This window comes from Marmota marmota, unplaced genomic scaffold (assembly GCF_001458135.2).
Source record: "Marmota marmota marmota unplaced genomic scaffold, marMar, whole genome shotgun sequence".
Classification (NCBI taxonomy): domain Eukaryota; kingdom Metazoa; phylum Chordata; class Mammalia; order Rodentia; family Sciuridae; genus Marmota; species Marmota marmota.
The window spans coordinates 3,516,625-3,534,572 of record NW_026000130.1 but is presented as its reverse complement, the minus strand read 5'-3'; the positions used below and the strand labels follow the sequence as shown (position 1 = coordinate 3,534,572).

The 17,948-nt window shown below is 57.1% G+C and overlaps 1 protein-coding gene across 1 annotated transcript in view; it reads left to right on the top strand.

Annotated features, from left to right (window-relative positions):
* Myo18b (myosin XVIIIB) overlaps positions 1 to 17,948 on the top strand; it is a 320,748-nt gene that overhangs the window by 158,387 nt on the left and 144,413 nt on the right. Inside the window, exons 30-35 of the mRNA XM_048784886.1 lie at positions 1,788 to 1,961; positions 4,703 to 4,793; positions 6,721 to 6,913; positions 9,756 to 9,836; positions 11,871 to 12,015; positions 15,143 to 15,302. Of these exons, the coding sequence (XP_048640843.1) occupies positions 1,788 to 1,961; positions 4,703 to 4,793; positions 6,721 to 6,913; positions 9,756 to 9,836; positions 11,871 to 12,015; positions 15,143 to 15,302 (844 nt within the window). The remainder of the gene's footprint in view (positions 1 to 1,787; positions 1,962 to 4,702; positions 4,794 to 6,720; positions 6,914 to 9,755; positions 9,837 to 11,870; positions 12,016 to 15,142; positions 15,303 to 17,948) is intronic.

Sequence of the window (17,948 nt, the reverse complement as noted above, 5' to 3'; positions counted from 1 at the left end):
ACCACTATCATCATCTTCTTCATCATTGTGAAGGAGGTAGGACTTCTCGATTTTCCCTCAGAGTGTGAGTGTCATCTCTATCAAGTGGAGCTCAACTCTAAAATAAGGATCATAAAAATGACGCTTTTGTGGTGACCAGTGCTGAGTAACTGGCGTGCTGGAGGATCCCGGGACTCAGTGGTTATCTGTGACACCTTCAGTGACGGGTGGCGCTGTAGTCTCTGACGAAACCTTCCTTCTAGATCCCCAGTCCCCAAGGCTGTCTCTTCAGGACGTCTTTCTGAAGAACAGGTCCTCTGTGAGCCCCTGGGTTGGACAGGGACCCTCTATGGGCAGCTGTTATTCTTATTTCAAGGAAGGAGACACATTTGGGAGCAGATAGGAGCCGGGAGAGCATTTTTAAAGGATGGCACTGATTGACATTGATCTTAGTAGATCATTTAATTCTATTTTGATCACAGAATCAGTCCACAGCCTCTCTGACAACCTGGAAACCCTGGATCCCCTTAGCCAGTTATGACTTAATATGTGGCCACATTTCCTTTTCTATTATTGTGGCAGCAGCTTGGGATGATGGATGGCAGCAGTTTGGGGTGATTAACTTTGCCATCATCCTCAGGTAGTTCTCTACTCTGCTTTTCACTTAACATTCAGCAGTGGACATTGTTCACATTGTTGCCGATTCTGGATGGCCTCATTACCCCATAGCATGGCTCGCCACCGCTTCTTCAGCTCCGTCTAGTTTCCCCCTCCCCTGATGGGCTCTAGACACACTGGCTTTCCTCGTGTCTCCCCAACACACCATGCTCATTTCTACCCCAGGGCCTTTGAACCACCTGCACTACCTATAAAGCACTTCCCTGGTTCTGTATGTGGCCAGCTCCTTCTTACCATTCACAGCCCAGTTCCATATGTCTCCCTGTGGCCATCCCAAATGGATAATGACTCCCTCAGTCTCTCTTTCTCTCACCACCCTGTTTAGTTTCTCCTTGCAGGGTGTGTGTGTGATAATTTTATCATCTGAGGTCATCCTATCCGTGTGTCTGTCTTGTTTACCTATTTGTCTCCCTGCTCCTTGTCCACTCCCTCCACGGACTGTGTGCTCTGTGAGGATGTCCCTATCTATTGTGTCTGTCATTGATCTCCCTGTGGTCAACATAGGTCTGTCACATAGTAGGAGCTCATAAATAAGCATTGGAGAGATGGATGGCTGGATGGATGGCTGGGTGGAGGGTGGCAGGGGGCTGAGGCTGGGTGAATGGGTAGATGAATGAGTATGTGGGGGAGGGGACACGTCATTGTTTACCTACCACAACCCAATTCCACACTCACAGTGCCTCCCCTTGATTTGTTTTTTGGGGGGGTGTACTGGGGATCAAACCCAGGGATCCTTGACCACTGGGCCACATCCCCAGCCCTGTTCTGTGTTTTATTTAGAGACTAGGGTCTCACTGAGTTGCCTAGGGCCTTGCTAAATTGCTGAGGCTGGCTTTGAACTCACGGTCCTCCTGCCTCAGCCTCCTGAGCCGCTCGGCCCCCATGATGTCTTTAATTGCCTTGAGAAAGTGAACCGGGCAATGGGGAGGAAAGAGGCCGGGCCTGCCTTTGGGGAAAGCTGACCCTGATCTGGAGACTACACCCCAGGGGGGCCAGGTGGGGCCCTTGTTTGGGGTCCTCCCAGTGGGTTCCCGGAGGTGGAGAGGTGGCAAGGCTCTCTGCGGGCTCTGAGGTGTCCAGCCTCCTCGTGCCTGGACTCAGGCCACGGTGCCCCTCTTGTCCCCGTGCAGTGGGCCGGAAGCAGTTCATGCGTTTCGAGTGGGCGAACCACGCAGCCGCGGCCCTGGGCTGTGAGTTCGAGGAGCTGAACACGGCCACCTTCAAGCACCACCTGCGGCAGATCATCGAGCAAGTGATGTCCAGGCCCAGGCCACGGGGACTCGAGGAGGAGGAGGCCAGCCCAGGTACTGCGCTGTCACCTCTGTGGGTGTCCAGGGTGTCCTCTGGCCTGCCACCGGGCACCCACAGCCTTCTTTCATTGGCTCATCAAGAAATATCGAAGGTCCCCTCTGTGTCCCTGTGCCAGGAGCAGGAGTGGCAGGTTCCCACCTGGACAGTACCTAGCTCTGCCCAGCGACCGTGAGGCTGCCATGTCCTGGGAGCGGCCCGGGCTGGGGTGGGGACTCTGGGGGCAGCGCCAAGGGGCCATGCATTCCTCTGGATGTCACAGGAGTTGAGCCCTCACTGTGAAGGGGGAGGTGGCCTTTCTCTGTGGAACAGAGGCCAGGCTGGCACTGCTGAGCCTGGGGTAGAGGTGGCGCTCAGGGGACCTGCTCCCTGCGGCCTGGGAACTGGGGTTTTACTCTCAGCCACCAGCAGCTCCGAGCCGCGGGCAGGGCTGGTGTGCCAACTCCTTCTGTATAAAGCTCAGCCCGGGAAGGTTGGGGGTGTGTGGGACAAGGGAGCTGGTGACAGTCACGGGGCAAGAGGGGACAGGTGGTGGAGAGGGGACACAGCGCAGAGGCTGAGGCCAGTTTACTAGCTGAGGTGACAGCAGGAACCCTAGGGAAAGGGAGGGACCGAGGACGCCTTCTGCGATGGCCAGGCGGGCCCATGCTTTTGCCTGGTGGCACCGGGAGAAGCCCGGGAGGCCAGCGCTCTGCAGCTCCTGGGGCCGCGGAGCCCGGGGTCTGCAGCTCTGCCCACCAGACGCCCTCCTGCAGACAGGGAGCGAAGGCGGCCTCGGGGCTCTCAGTCCAGGGGCCCCTGAGGACCCTCTAGGAGCAGCTCTCCTCGGGACAGTGGCAGTGTCTGAGCTGTGGCTTCCTCAGAAGTCCCCTGGGTCCTTGCACAGATGCACAGCCCATAAAGGCACCTGGATGTGCACAACACACACACACACACACACACACACACACACACACACACGCTGCTTGGCCAGCCTGAGCTGACCTCTCAGGGTGAACGCGGAGCAGGTGGGGGGGAGGGGCGGCTGCGGCTTTGGAGAGATGCTGGGAGGCTGTGGGTTGCCTAGCAACCGCCCAGGGAGAGGTGGAGGGGAGGAGGGCAGGCAGCGCTGGGGCTGCTGGACGAGCAGAGTGGCCCCCGGCACCCACTCATGCAGATGTGGAAGCCGTGGCTTGAATTCTGCGGCAGGTGCGCGCACTCCCGGGTCAGGGCATGTCGTCCCCAGGCCCCGCTCTGCCCCCTTCCCCACTCTGACCCAGGCGGCCATTTTAACTTCACGCGCCCAGGTGAGTGGGTTGAAGGGCCATCAAGCCGTGGCTGTGATCACGGCCTCAAGCCCTCCCTTCCTCCTGAGGGTCGCAGGTGGAGTCTTCCTCCTCTCCACCTAGCCCCAAGCCGGGCTGTGCCTGAGCCCACTGCGGGCCTCACAGACGGTGGCTCTCTGCGGGCGCTCAAGGTGTCTCCAGAAAGTGATTCTCAGCAGCAGGGGGAAGGACCCGTGCACCAAGATATCTTTGTTTCTCAGAATGTATCATTAGGAGAAAAAAGCCCAGGAGTGAAATTACTAAGTCCCCCAGTATATAACAGGTGACAGTTACTGAAATAAAAATTGCCCAATTTCCCTCCAGAAAATAGCAGACATTCATCACGTTTCTACTACATGCAAGGTACAGAGGATTTAAAGGCCAAAAAAACTCAAGAGACAGTTCCTGACTTCAGGGCACTACCTTTCCTGGGGCACGAGGGGGTCCTCTCATGGGAGAGATACAGGTTTAAAATAACCACACGAGTAAAGACTATGCCATAGTTTGTGTAGTAAAAGCAGGACAGAGCTGGTGGCAGTCAACGAAGGCTTCCTTGAGGAGGTGACTGGGTTAGTCAGTTTTCTGTTACTATAGCAAAATACCTGAGCTAATGGAATTAAAAAGAGGAAGGGTTTATTTTGGCTTACAGTTCTGAAGGGCTTGATTTGTGGTCCTTTAGTCTCATTGCTTTTGGGCCTGTGATGGGGCAGCACGTCCACTCTCCCTTTCAAGGGTATGTCCCCTAGTAGGGTGTGGCAGCCCATGCCTCCATCTCAGCAACTTGGGAGGTTGAGACAGAAGGATCATAAATTTGAGGCCAGTCTGGGCAACTTAGGGAGGTCCTGTCTGAAGATAAAAATCAGGAAGGACTGGGGATATGGCTCAGTGGTAGAGTAACCAAAGTGCAGCAGTAAACACAACAAAATGAAATAAAAATGAGGCCCCCAAGCGCATGGCCTAGTGACCTGGAGCCTCCCAGTAGGCGGCGCCCTGAGGGCCCGGTCCCCAAAGTCCCAGCCCTGAAGTCCCTGCCCCCGAAGTCCCCGCCCCCAAAGGCCCCTCCCAAAGGCTCCGCCCCAGAAGGCCCCGCCCCCCGGAAGGCCCCGCCCCCTCCCACAGCCACCGTGGCTGGGAACCCACCTGTATCAGGTGGCCCTGGGGTGGTTCTGGGTCCCATCCCCAGCAGTGCCGTCCACGTGGAGCACTGGGGGTCACCTGGGGAGCAGCTTGGAGACCAGGAGGGCCAGGCGGTGCGAGACCCTGGAGTGCTCATAAATCACCTGGACCTTGTCCCAGGAGCTGGTGCTATTTCAACAGTGGCGCTGGGGAGGGGTATTTTCCAAGTCAAGCGACCCCTGCTGTCCTGTGGCAATGTCCTCGGCCCTGAAAGGTGGTGACAGTGGCCTGCCACCCGGTCCTCTTTCTGACTCCAGGGCTCAAGATGACGGGCGTGGAGTGCGTGGAGGGCATGGCCGGCGGCCTGTACCAGGAGCTCTTTGCTGCTGTCATCTCGCTCATCAACAGGTACTGTGGCCTTTGCTGGGGCACTGGGAGCTCCTGCACGAGGCAGGTTCGACGAGGGGCATTTCTGAGCTGGCCAGAGGGTTGCTGGGGTCGGCAGTGCTGGGTTCCGATTCCACCGTGGCCCCCTGCAGGCCTCTCTGACTTCCCTTTTCACATCTGTAAAATAGGTCTATACCCCAAGGGCATCAGAGGATTAAGGGAAACCAACAAGGAATTTTAGTTGTTGGCTGTAAAAAATCCAATAAGAAAAGCACATTGGCTGGGGGCGATGGCCCACGCCTGTCATCCCAGCAGTTCGGGAGGCTGAGGCAGGAGGATCATGAGTTCAAGGCCAGCCTCAGCCACAGCGAGGCCCTAAGCATCTCAGTGAGACCCTGTCTCTAAATAAAATACAGAATAGGGCTGGGGACGGGGCTCAGTGGTCGAGGGCCTCAAGTTCAATCCCTGGAATCCCCCCCACCACAAAAGAAAAAAAAAAGCATGTTGGCAGCAGTGGACGTGGACAGTGCCCCCAGCCTGTCCTGGGAACCCTGGGCCTGTCCAGCAGGGCTGAGGGACAGCAGGCGAGGGGAGGAAGCCCAGAGAGCCCCGGGAATCCTGGTGCAGGGACGAGGCTGCGTGTGGCAACAGAGTTACGGGGACCTCCGGGTTGTCATAGCCACGGTACCAACTTCCCCAGCCGCTGCGGCAGTCACTGCCATCTGGACCCCAGGCTCAAGTGGCTCGAGGTGCTTAGAGGGAGGATGGGAGGGGAGGAGACCGGGGGCAGGGAAAGGCCTCAGCCAGCCAGGGCGCGGCTTGGCCTGGTTCTGGAGCTCACATCTGTGAGGTGGGTGTACTGAGCCTGCCCGCACCTGGGAGGACCGTCCTCGTCTCCACCCACGTCCATGGTGGCTGCTCTCGCTGGCTGGCCCCGCCTTGCAGGTGGAAAACCTCAGCAGGGAGAAGGGAGAGCTGAGGCTCAGGGTCCCCCAAGCCCATCCTGCTAATGGTGATAATAGCAAATGGTCCCCGCCGAGCTCGGCACCCTGGCAAAGGCCGGCTCCCAACCGTGGACGGGTGATCACAGTCCTCCCTGCAGCCCTCTCCTCATGAACCCCGTCACAGAGGAGTGGCCGAGGCTCAGAGAGGTTGGGCACCTGTCCCAGGACACACAGCCCATCCTTGCAGAGCGAGGGTGGACACCCGCGTGATGGCTCCCGTGTCTTCCTCCTGCATTTTGATGTGAGCAAACCCCGCTCTGCCCGCCCTGGCAGACACACCAGGAGGTCCAAGGGGACAGCTTGAAAGAACCCTACTAATGCCCTCACGGGGTGAGTTCTTCTGTTTCGGTGTGCCCCTGGGGAAAGAGAGGGACGCTCTGGTCTTGATGTTGTCGCCCGCTTTCTGGGTGGCCTCCAGCCCGTCGGTTCTGCACCCTGGGCTGGTGGAGAAGTAAGTCACTGTCCTGGAAACTCACTGTCCCTGTGCATCACCAGGTTTTTTTTTTGTTTTTTTTTTGGCACCAGGGACTGAACCCACAGGAGCCTGACCACTGAGCCACCTCCCAGCCCGTTTTATTTTTTATTTAGAAACAGGTCTTGCTAAGTTGCTTAAGGTCTCGCGGAGTTGCTGAGGCTGGCCTTGAACTTGCGATATGGGATATGCTTTCTACCCTCTCCTTTCATCCTTGTGATCAACCTCCCTCCTCCCACCACTCTTTAATGGTTGAAGAAACCCATGCTCAGAGAGGTTAAGCCACTCCCCAAGGTCACACAGCCTAGAAGTGGTGAGCTTGGTTTTGAAACGGGTCTGCTGGATCTCCAAACCTGCCGAGCCTGCTGCTGCAGCCTCAGTTTCTCCGTCTCTGTGATGGGGCAGCAGGAAGCTTGGACCAGCAGGTTCTCAGAATCTGTGTTGTCTCAGGGCCTCCCTCTCCTCTCTCTAGATCCTTCTCCTCCCACCACCTCTCCATGGCGTCCATCATGGTGGTGGACTCCCCGGGCTTTCAGAACCCCCGGCATCAGGGCAAGGACCGGGCGGCCACCTTTGAGGAGCTGTGTCATAATTACGCCCAGGAGCGTCTGCAGCTGCTCTTCCACCAGCGCACCTTCGTGTCCACGCTGGAGCGACTCCGAGAGGTGGGACTTGGCCGGGGAGGGAGGGCGGCCCCTGCAGCGCCTGCAGCCCTGTCTGTCTGTGGGGCCGGCCAGTGCTGCAGCCCTTCCTCTCGGCCCAGCCTCGGGGCCTCCGCTGCTCCCTGTCCTACAGCCCGGTCTCCACCCGGAGCCTCCACCCTCCAGCCCCGACACACCAGGAATGTGGGCTTCCCGGGCCTCATTCCCATAGTTCTCCCCCTGGGGGGAACCTGCCTCTCCCCCCGCCTCACCAAGCTGAGCTGCTCCCCCCAGTCCTCATGGGCCCTGGCGCACCCCCCACGCGCCCTATGCGCCACTCTGGGCCACTAGGTGACGATTCCCAGCCCAGTGGGCGGTGCCCGTGCCCGTGGGCCAGCAGCTCCCCTCCTGGGGGACTTGGCTGAACGGCAGGGGAGGACCCAGGTCACCCGTGGCACAGGCAGTTGCTGGGTCCCTCAAGTCCTTCCACCGTGAAGAAAAAGGAGTGAAACATTTACCCGCGTCCCTGAGACTGGCTCTGAACAAGGGGCCTGCGGTCATCTCCTCGCCTTCCCGGGGCCTGCAAGTCCAAGGTCTAGGGCAGGCGAGTCTGACTCTCTGGCTAGGGCTGCCCTCGGCCTCCCGGTGGCCGTGAAGTCTGTAAGGAGGGACCCTGTCCCCACACGGCGGGAGGTAGAGGGCAGAGAGCCAGATGCAGGGGACACCCCTTTTATCAGGGTTTAGGCCCCAAAGGAGCCCTCCTGGCCTCATCCCCTCATAGAGGCCCACCTGTGGTACTGTCACCGTGTCACATTGGCCACTGCTTTTCAACACCCGTATTTTGGAGGGGGTGCCTTCAACACAGAAAAGCACAGAAGGACACAGTGTCCAGCCGTGAATTCTTCCAGATGCACATATTCCTGGGCCCCTCCCCCAGGGGACAATGGGAACATTGCAGGACCCCCGATGGCCACCCCGTCTCTACTCCTTCCTTCTCTGAGAGTGACCAGTTTGTCTCCGCTATGTGGCTCACAGCAGGATATTAGAAACACCCATCCAATGCCCTCACGGGATAGTAGCCATGGGAAGGATGGCCCTGTCTGAGGCTGGAGCCCGCGGGGCCACAGGAATGCAAGCAGGAGTTTGGAGAAGTCTCCATAAAGGGTATTAACAGGGTCTGATGGTAATTCTGTCACTTATTGGCTGTGTGGCCTTAGAAAAGTCGCTCACCCTTTCTGGCCCTTAATTCCTTCACATGGAAAAGTGAGATGATAACACTCCTCTGCCGTGACCCTTTGCCACAATAAGAGGCATAAGAACTGCCTCTGATGACAGCAGCCTTTTGAGACCCACAGGTCTCTGAGTTGGGTGGCTCTTCTGCTCTTGACTGGGTTATTATTATTCTTTGTTTTGGTGCCAGGAACATATAGTTAAGAATCTAGGGGTGCTTAACCCCTGACCCCCATCCTCAGCCCTTTTTAATATTTATATTTAGAGACAGGGTCTCCTTGAGTGGCTTAGGGTTTTGCTGAGTGCTGAGGCTGACTCTGAACTCACGATCCTCCTGCCTCAGCCTCCTAAGCCGCTGGGATGACGGGCGGGTGCCATTGCTCCCAGCTTGGGTTGGCAGTGGAGCTGTGATCAGATGTAGTTGGTGGGTGCCCCCCGGACGGTCTTCACTGAGCCCTTTTGTACGTCTGGGGGACTGTTGACCTTGAACTGAGACCTGTCCCTGCTCCCTGAGAGCCTCACCTCCAGCAGGCCCGCCCAGCAAGGTCATGGTGTTGGAGAGAGGTCCCCGCCTGTGAGCCCATGGGCATGGGGCCCCCTGAGGCCAGCTTGGAGCTGACTCAGGGTCACGACTGCTGTACTTGGCGGGTCAGACGGAGTCTAAGGAGGAGCCCTGATTCCAGGAGGAGGAACATGGGCTCCTCTTCAGGAGGAAGCTGCAAATCAGTCTGCAGAGAGCTTGAACCAGGCAGGGACACAGGAATCAAAACACAAAAAGCAAGCCACTGTTGCCGCACCCCTTCAGGTGGCTGTTTGGAATATCTATTGAAGCAACGTGGAGAGTGCCGGTCCGTAATCTCATATGTGGTGACAATGAGCTTCACTTATTTCTCATTATCAAAATCGTGCATGTGCCTTATTTTAAAGAACCCTAGGAAATGCATAGATCCATAAAGAAACAAGAAATGCAGTTTCCTTTAGCTCCTCCACCCAGAGGTGACCCTTTATCGTGGGCTGTCGTTGAACTCATCAGAGTCTAAATTTTTTATACAGTTTTCTCTGCAAATTTCTGATCCTCCTGTGCGTGTGATCTTGCTGTCCACTGTCTTTCCCACGGCATTACATTCTATTTCCTCACCTCATTTACAGATTTTTAGTAAATGTGCATTTCAGTGGTTATGTCTGACTCTTTATTAACTTTCCTTTTGACACCTGGGTGATTTCGAGGTGAGGATACAAACAACACTGTGTTGGACATTTGTGCCCAGCCCTGTCTGAGTGTCTGGTTACTGCTTTTGGTTTTTTTGTTTGTTTGTTTGTTTTGTTTTTGTTTTTTTTTTTTGGTACCAGGGATTGAACTCGGGGGCCCTCGACCACTGAGCCCCGTCCCCAGCCCTATTTTGCATTTTATTTAGAGACAGGGTCTCACTGAGCTGCTTAGGGCCTTGCTGTGGCTGAGGCTGGCTTTGAACTTGTGATCCTCCTGCCTCAGCCTCACGAGCCACTGGATCATGCACCACTGCACCCAACAATACAATTTTTTAAAATAATTTTTTATATAAGAAGCTGAAGCGACGTCCTCACTTCTTTTTCTGAGAGCTTTCTGCCCCTAACTTCTGCACCCTGTGGCCTGTAGGAAGATGTTCCTGTGAAGTTCGACCTCCCGGAGTCTTCCCCAGCGACAACGGTGGCCGTTGTGGATCAGAAGCCCTCCCAGGTAACAAGGGACCCCGCCACCAAGGTGGTCAGAGGTGACCAGCAGGTTGGAGCCTTCAGGCTGCTGGTTCTCCACACGGCCTGCACCTGGCACCCCCCCAGGTGCTGGGACACTGAGGCCCGGGAGCCACCCCAGCATCTGTGCTGATGGCCTGGGTGTGGTCCAGGTGACGGAGATGGAAAGGTGCTGGGGCCGGGGACCCTGCTCAGCTGTGTGTCTGACCATGGCCTGGAGGGGCTCAGAGAGGGAGCTTGGAGTCCTTTAGCTCTCTGTTCAGACAGAGGTTCTGGCCCAGCAGAGACTGGGTCCTGGGGAATGAAGAGTGAGAGGAGCACCCTTAGGACACACGGGGGTGCTCCACCTGCCTCCTCCCATCCAAACCCGCAGTGCTCCGTGATCTGTGTTGGCCCGCCCCATCCTGGGCTCAGGACCCTTTGATTGACGTCTTTCCCCTTTCTTTACCTTTGGATGGGACCAGCTCAGGCTCAGGAACCCTCCTGCCTTGGTCCTGACCTTGGTGACCTTGGGCACACCATGCACCTCTCTGAGCCTCGGTTTTCTCATCTCCAGAATGGGAATGGTTCCTCTGCGTGTCACTGAGATATGGCACTGGAAGCACCAGGCACAGGGGACGTGTTGGGGACATCCTGCCCGTGGCCCCTCTCCTGCCAGGGACACTGCAGGCTGCCCTTTTCCCCATGCCTTGTCCCCCAGGTCCAGGGTGGTTTCCATGCTGTCCTGTGGGCCACAGCAGGCTGAGCCTCTCACTCCAGGCCCCTCCCCCGTATGCCCAGGCCATGGCCACCATGCTGTGCTGCTTGGTGGTCACTCTCTGGCTCACCTCGCCCTCTCCTTAGAGGGGCCGGGCCCAGGAGACAAATCAACAGTGCTGGATGGGAAGGGCAGTGTGTCCCCTGGGGCCACTGGGCTGTGACATAGAGTGGCTACCTTCTGAGGATGGGCCAGCTGTCCATTTCAACCCCAAAGAAGGTAGCCAAAGGCTGGTAGCACACACCTGTCATCCCAGCAGCTCTGGAGGCCGTGGCAGGAGGATCCCAAATTCAAAACCAGCCTCGGCAACCTAGCGAGGCCCTGAGCAAATCAGCAAGGCCTGTCTCTAAATAAAATATAGAAAGGGCCTGGGACGGGGCTCAGTGGTTAAGTACCCTGGGCTCAATCCAGGTACCCTCCTCCCCGCTAAAAGAAGAGGAAGGGGCCAAGGTGAAGGCCCGGGATCCCCAGGGTCCAGCTGTAGCCGTCCCTGGGACTCCCCGTGTGGTCCTGGGGTGTGGCTCTGAGGGCTGTGGGCCAGGGTTTCCCAGCCAGGTGGCACCCCGTCCTGCTTGGCCTGTGCGCACCGTACTCCCCAGCCTTAGCCCTGACAGCTTTGCATCCTGGGAAGCCCCTGGGTCCTGGGCACTCGGGGTGGCTGGCCAGTGTCCACAGCCCACACCGTTTTTGGTCATGGCCTCTCCTGTGGGCCTCGGCTAAGCCTATGAAACTCCCTGGACCTCTGTGTCCCCCTCAGCAAAATGGCAGAGTGGCCTGTGGCTGAAGCTGGGGCCAAGTTCTGTGTGTGCGCTTTTGAATCAAGTTCACCTTCTCCTCGGAGATGTTCTTTGAGGGCGTGTGTGTGTGTGTGTGTTTCATTTATTCCCAAAACTTTAGTTTGGAAAAATACAAAAAGGAAGTGGCATGGGTGGAATCAATCCTTTCCTGCTTGGCTGTGTACAAATAGTCTAGCTGCCTCCCTCCGTCTAGAAAGACGCCGTTTACAGAACACTCACCCTGGTAGTGCCTCACTGCACCTCTCTGAGGAGGATATTTCTGGTCTCCGTTTTTTTCACAGGAGAAAATGAGGCCCAGAGAGGTACAGAAAGTTGCCCAAGGGTGCCCAGGAGGGAAAGGCAGATTCTGACTCCTTGAAGTGGAGAGGTGTTACCGTTTTGTGGCTCCAACACTGAAAGTTTGGGGACCCGTGGGAGCACAGGACAAAACAGGCTGTCCCTCACTGTCCCCTGGGTCTCCCATCAGGTCCACTTACCAGCTGGAGGAGGTGCCGAGGATGCCAGGGGCCTTCTCTGGGTCCTGGATGAGGAGGTCCGGGTCGAGGGCTCCAGTGACAGCGTGGTGCTCGAGCGTCTGCGGGTGGCCTTTGAGAAGGGAGCTGGAGGTGAGGGTAAGGAGCTGGCGGGGCAGGGTGCAGCTCGGGCGTGGAATCCATCAGCCAGGAGAAGCCCCGGCAGGGTGGGGCACTGCCGTGCGGAAGTGCGGACACACGTGCCCGGATGAGCTGCTGTGCCCCTGGTGCTCATCCATTGGTGTATGTGACAAGCGCATCAGCAGCCGCCCTGTGCTGGGCACTGTTGCACACGGCAGTGAACCAGACTGACGTGGCCTGTCATCCCATGGGCTCAGAGGCTGAGGCAGGAGGATGGTGAGTTCCAAGCCAGCCTCAGCAAAAGCGAGGCCCTAAGCAACTCAGAGAGACCCTGTCTCTAAATAATATATAAAAAGAGCCAGGGAGGTGGCTCAGGGGTTAAGCACCCTGGGTTCAACTCCTGAGACATGATGCAGGGAAGGATGGAGATGTCACCTGGGTCACCTGGGCTCAGGTGGCAGAGGCTCCTGTGGACCATGCACAGGCCTTGGTTTTGACCCTAGAGCAATGAGAGGCCCCAGGGTGTCTGGGCTGGGGGAGGTGTGGAAGGGTCATGTCTGAAGGTCCAGGCAGGCTGCAGGGGAAGGCCGCCAACCTGGGGGTAAAGCCCACAGCGTTTGGTGGTGGGTTGGATTGGCGGGAAGTGAGAGGGCGATGGAGGCACCAGGTGGGACCCTGGGATTGGACAGCTGTCAGTCCCAAGTTCAAGTTCAGCTGTTCCTGCTTCCTCCGGGTGATTCTGAGCCAAGCTCCCGTGGTTAGTGGATATGCTGATAAAACAGGGGGAGCCCCCAGCGCCTCTCTCCCCAGAATCTCCGCCATCGTGATTGAGTGTGTGACGTGCCAGGGAGCCACACCACAGGGGTAGCACAGGCAGGATGGGGGACAGTAATGTTGTCGGCAGTGAAGACGACGACCCTTCTGTCACTCAAGGGGTCCGAGGGGTACTGCGGTCCTCCCTGGAGATGGTGCACTGAGGGCTCGGTTGTGCCATCTGGTGTCATCCGCCTGCCTTTGGGGACAGATAGTCTTGTCTCCAAGACGAGGGAGCAGGTCTCTAGAGAGGAGAGACTGGTCCACGGTCACCCAGAGGAGGAGGTCGGGGCACATTTGAAGCTAGGCGTGTCTGGTGGAAGCTCTTGGGACCCGGATACACCAGGGCAAACGCATTCGGAGGCCTTCCTGGTCCCAGCCGGCGGTGGCCACTGGGACGTGGGCTCCTCCGCTTGCTGGTGCATTCAGCAGGTGCTTGTGGAGCTGCTGACGTGGAAGGCTCATTCCCCGGGGCGCATTCCCATCCTCCCCGGGGCTGGTCCTGTGGCAGGCATGGGGTGTGACCCCCGGACTCTGTTGGGAGGGGCTGGAGGAACAGGTCAGCAGAGAAGATGCCCAAGGATGAGCCTCGGGACATCCCAGCGTCAAGAGGTCCAGGCCAGCACCAGCCCAGGGGCAGTGGCACTGAGGGAGGCAGGAGGGGAGCCAGGGGAATATGACAAACTGGATGTCACAGGAGGGAGGGACTTGCTGTGGTGAATGCAGGTGTCAGGTCACGTGAGGCGCAGGCTGAGCGAATGTCCAACAGGAGGGGTCATGAGAAGCTGGGAAAATCCCTGTGAGCCCCTGATCTGGTGCCAGGAGAAGTTCCCATCCCATGTGACCATCTTATAATGACCAGCCTGCAGTGACTGTCCCATGGTGACCGGCTTAAGATGACCAGCCTGAGGTGACTGGTTGAGGCCTCTGTGTGGGACATTCATGGCAGAGTCCTGTGCCCGTCTAAAGAGGACATTTTCTAGGCAGCCGCAGCAGCAGCAGCTGACAGTTCCAACCTCAGAACTTGCTCGGGGGCCCAAACCCAGACTGCTCCCAGAGAGCCCAGCTCTGCCAAAGACGGGCTCAGTCGCTTCTGCCAGGTCGGGGGCATAGTGCCTGGGGACCCAGGAAGGTCACACCGTGGTTTTGAACTGTCCCTGCCCTGCAGCGGTCCTGCCACTTGCTGTGGCTGTGGCAGGGTCTGGGCTCTGCGGAGCGTCTGTCCCCTGCCAGCCGGGGCAGGAGGGCAAAGGGGTGGAGCCAGCTTCTCTCTGTAGAGCCCTAGTGTGGGCCCAAGGTCACGGGCCTTGCTGTGCCTCACCTGTGTCCGAGGCCCAGCCAGCGGCGGGTGGTTCCCTGCTCCCGTAGGTGGCTTCCCCCAGGGCCAGGCAGACCACCCCACCCCCCTGCAGCTGTGGGGTTGTCCCGTCTCCACGTTGGATGTGCCCAGGGAGACGGGTTCAGAATCGTCAGTGGCTTGGCCCCTCTCATGCAGTAACAATCGCTAGGGCCTCAGTTTTTCTCCAAGGCCAGGCCCATTGGTGCCCCGACCCTGTCTCTGGCCACCCGCTGTGTGCCTGTGTCTTCCAAGAGGCTGATGCCTGTTTACTCAATCGATGACATTCAAGACCATCTTAGGTGACACGCAGATAAATATTTTAAAAATACACAATAACTCTTTATTTCCATGGATATTAGAAAATCAATCTAACCTGCACATCAAACCTGCCACAGAACGTGTCTTTACAAAATGTAGAAACTTATAAAGATGGGTGTTGATTTAGAGAAAGCATTCAGTCACTCACAGCCTAGGTGACAGGGCGTACACGTGGCAGAACTTTTGAAGATCGTGTGTGTCATTGATGTTTGAGTGGACATAGGATCCTGGGTTTAAGAAGGCAGAGAGAGCCGGGCACGGTGGCCCACGCCTGTCATCCCAGCGGCTCGGGAGGCTGAGGCAGGAGGATAGTGAGTTCAAAGCCAGCCTCAGCAAAAGGGACGTGCTAAGCAGCTCAGTGAGACCTGTCTCTAAATAAAATACAGAATACAGCTGGGGATGGGACTCAGTGGTCAGGTGCACCTGAGTTCAATCCTCAGTACCAAAAAATAAAATAAAATTAAAAAAAATAAATAAAAAAGCAGAGGAGAAAAATCCCCATCGCAAATAAGGTGCATCAATTCCCCAATGCAGAAGAAGCGAGGTGCCGTGAACCCTCAGCCTCAGCTCTCTGGAAGCCTGCTAACAGGGAAAAAGGGTGTTCTTGGGGACGCCAGCTGATTGCAAAGTGTCCCCATGGGACCCCAACATTCAGGCCACCATGTCTGTCTGCAGGGACCTCCGCCCTGAGGACCTGTGAGCAGCCCCTTCAGTGCGAGATCGCCCACCAGCTGGGGCAGGACCCCGTGCGCTACGACCTCACAGGCTGGCTCCACAAGGCCAAGCCCAACCTCTCGGCCCTGGACGCCCCCCAGGTCCTTCAGCACTCAAAGAGGTGAGCCACCCGGGCTGGGGACGGGCGGGGGCATTGGAGGGCTGGGAATCCTTCCCCAGTGGGACAGCAAAGCCACACCAGCCCCGCGAGCAAGGGCCAATCTCCCAGAGTGCAGTGGTGGGCTGTGTCCCCAGGGCCAGAGCGACTCCAGCCGAGGAGAGCAGAGGCCTCCTGGGGACGTGGAGCAGAAGCTAACAGGCGGTGACTTCTTAGTTTGGCTCTTTGCCTTTTGTTAAGTGTCTGGGCGATGATGTGACTGGAACAGCTTTTATGGACATCCTAGAACTCGGGGGTCATAAAACCAAAATGACACGTTTTGTAGCATTAAAATAAAAAAAAGCTCTCTTGTCCCCTGGCTGCTCGTCCCAGACCGGCTGGCACAGCGCCCGGGTGATCTTGCTGTCATTTTGGAGTTAATGGAAAGTGCTTGTTCTGTGTATGCGCCCTGAACACCTCCCAAGTTCAGTGTCGCAGTCCTACAGGGGCAGAGCTTTAGACGAGGAAGGAAGGAAGGGCCAGGGCCTCGGGTGGACATAGCGGAGAGGAGGGAACCTGTCCTGACTGCCCTCTGGGCACCTGGCATCGGAACCTGTGCTTAGTAGACACCTCTTAATCCTTATCGAATGCACCGTATCCTTAGCCCATTTTACAGATCTTACTGAGCCCCAAGTGGTGAGATGAACTGCACTTGATCACACTGCTAGGAAAAATGGCCAAACGAGGTCTCAGCGGTCCTTAGAGGACTCCTTAGGATGTCATGGTCAGAGGGAATCGGAAACCCCAGGTCCAGCAGGGCTCGTGGGCATCCGGGTCCTGAAGACAGACCAAGGCAGGAGATGGGGCAACAGTAAGGTCAGCAGGTCCACTGAGGACTGGACAGGGAGCCAGCGGACCTGGTTAAGTCCCTTCCCGCCCCTTGTCATCCCTCCTTTCTCTCCTCTGGGCTGGTTTGGTTTCCTCCTCCATAAAATAGCACTGGACCCACCCGGTTAGGAGACTTGGCAGCTGAGGCAGAGCTTCAGAGGAGGTGAATGTTCCGATTCTGCTTCTGTCTTTCAAGCTGCATGACGGGGTGGCTTCGTCAGCTGGGAGATGGTGAGGTCAGGCCTGGCTGAGCGGATGGCTGTGGAGAGGTGGCTCCTCCGCCCGTCTCGGTGGGCTCTGCCTCGCCTTCCTGTGCTACAGTCCTGCGGCTCCATCAGAGTGAGCACTGAGCTGGGGAGGGGCAGACTTGATGGACAGATGACCTTCCCTGTGGCGCCGGGGCATGGGAAGGAGGAAGGGCACGGGGACGTCTTGGCCCTTGCATGAGGGTGACAAACACGCATATTGAGAGGGACCCTCTTAGAGGGTCTTGAACACGTCCTGGTGACCCTTCTGTGCACTGGTGATGTGGGGGGGGGGCAGGTCACTCACAAAACACACCACCTCCCAGTTCTGTCCAAATTGAAGAGTCTTTATTTAGCTGGCCGGCCACTGCTCCCCACGGGACCCATGACTGTCTCTGCAAGGAACAGCCCTGAGCCTGAGCATTTTAGAACTTTTTAAAAAATTTTTTAGTTGTAGATGGACACAATACCTTTATTTTATTTGTTTATTTTTTATGTGGTGCCAAGGAGCGAACCCAGTGCCTCACGCATGCGAGGCAAGTGCTCTACCACAGCCCCAGTCCGCATTTTAGGATATTTAAAGGCCAAAACCCACATCTGGGTTGATGTAGCTGCAAGCAGGCAGGAGCAGAAGCTGGATGGGCAGTTAGCAAGACAGTGCAATGGGGACGTTGGTATTTCCCAGGGTCTCTCCAGGTTGGCATAGCAACAAGCCAGCCGAAGGGAGGGGGTCAAAATGACCCTAGTTGAGTACACACTAGACAATGGTTACTAATGTCTAGGCAGTCAGTCTCTGACAAGGTACATCACCCAAGAAAAATGGAAACCAAAGAGAACACTTTTACATTGCAGAAGAATTGCCATTTTGTGCTGCCAAGTATCTTTGCCAGGTCCCTGTTGATGGGTACGGAGGCAGCTTTCCCTGGGAGAAGCGTAGAGTCTCGGGGTAAAATGGTTTGGTCATTGCCCAATAGCCTGGCCCACAACAGAGGGCAGAGGAGCTTTGTGTTTCAGAGTGTGACTGGGGCCACGTGCCCTGGACCCCCGGGACCACTGTTCAACATTCAGATTCCAGCCCCCTGCAGTCTCCAGGGGAGGTCCCCAGCTGCTGTGTAGCTGGGGAACTTTCTAGAAGGCCCTTACACATACTCAAGTTTCAGGACCATTGATTGGTCTGATAAAAGTCTTCGATAGCTGGGGAGTCAAGGTCCCCTGGAGAGAACAGGTGACGTGGCCAAGGTCACGTGACAAAACCCAGAGGTTTCATTTCAGTCCTGTAGACAGAGGAATCCACGTGCCGAGGTCAGGGCTCCTGTCCCTGAGCCAGCGGTGGCCCTCGCGCCTGGGCCCACATGCTCCCCTGCAGGCTGCTGGCCCTGGGGCCCCTTTCCACGTCCTGGTCAGACTTTCCTCCGAGTGTGGGCATCTTTGTGCATCCGCCAGCATTTCCCCTGCGCCTGTCACCTTTGGCGCCCTGGGCAACTCTCACGCCCTAAACAGTCTGCACGATCCGACTGGACGTGGGTCTTCAGGGCTG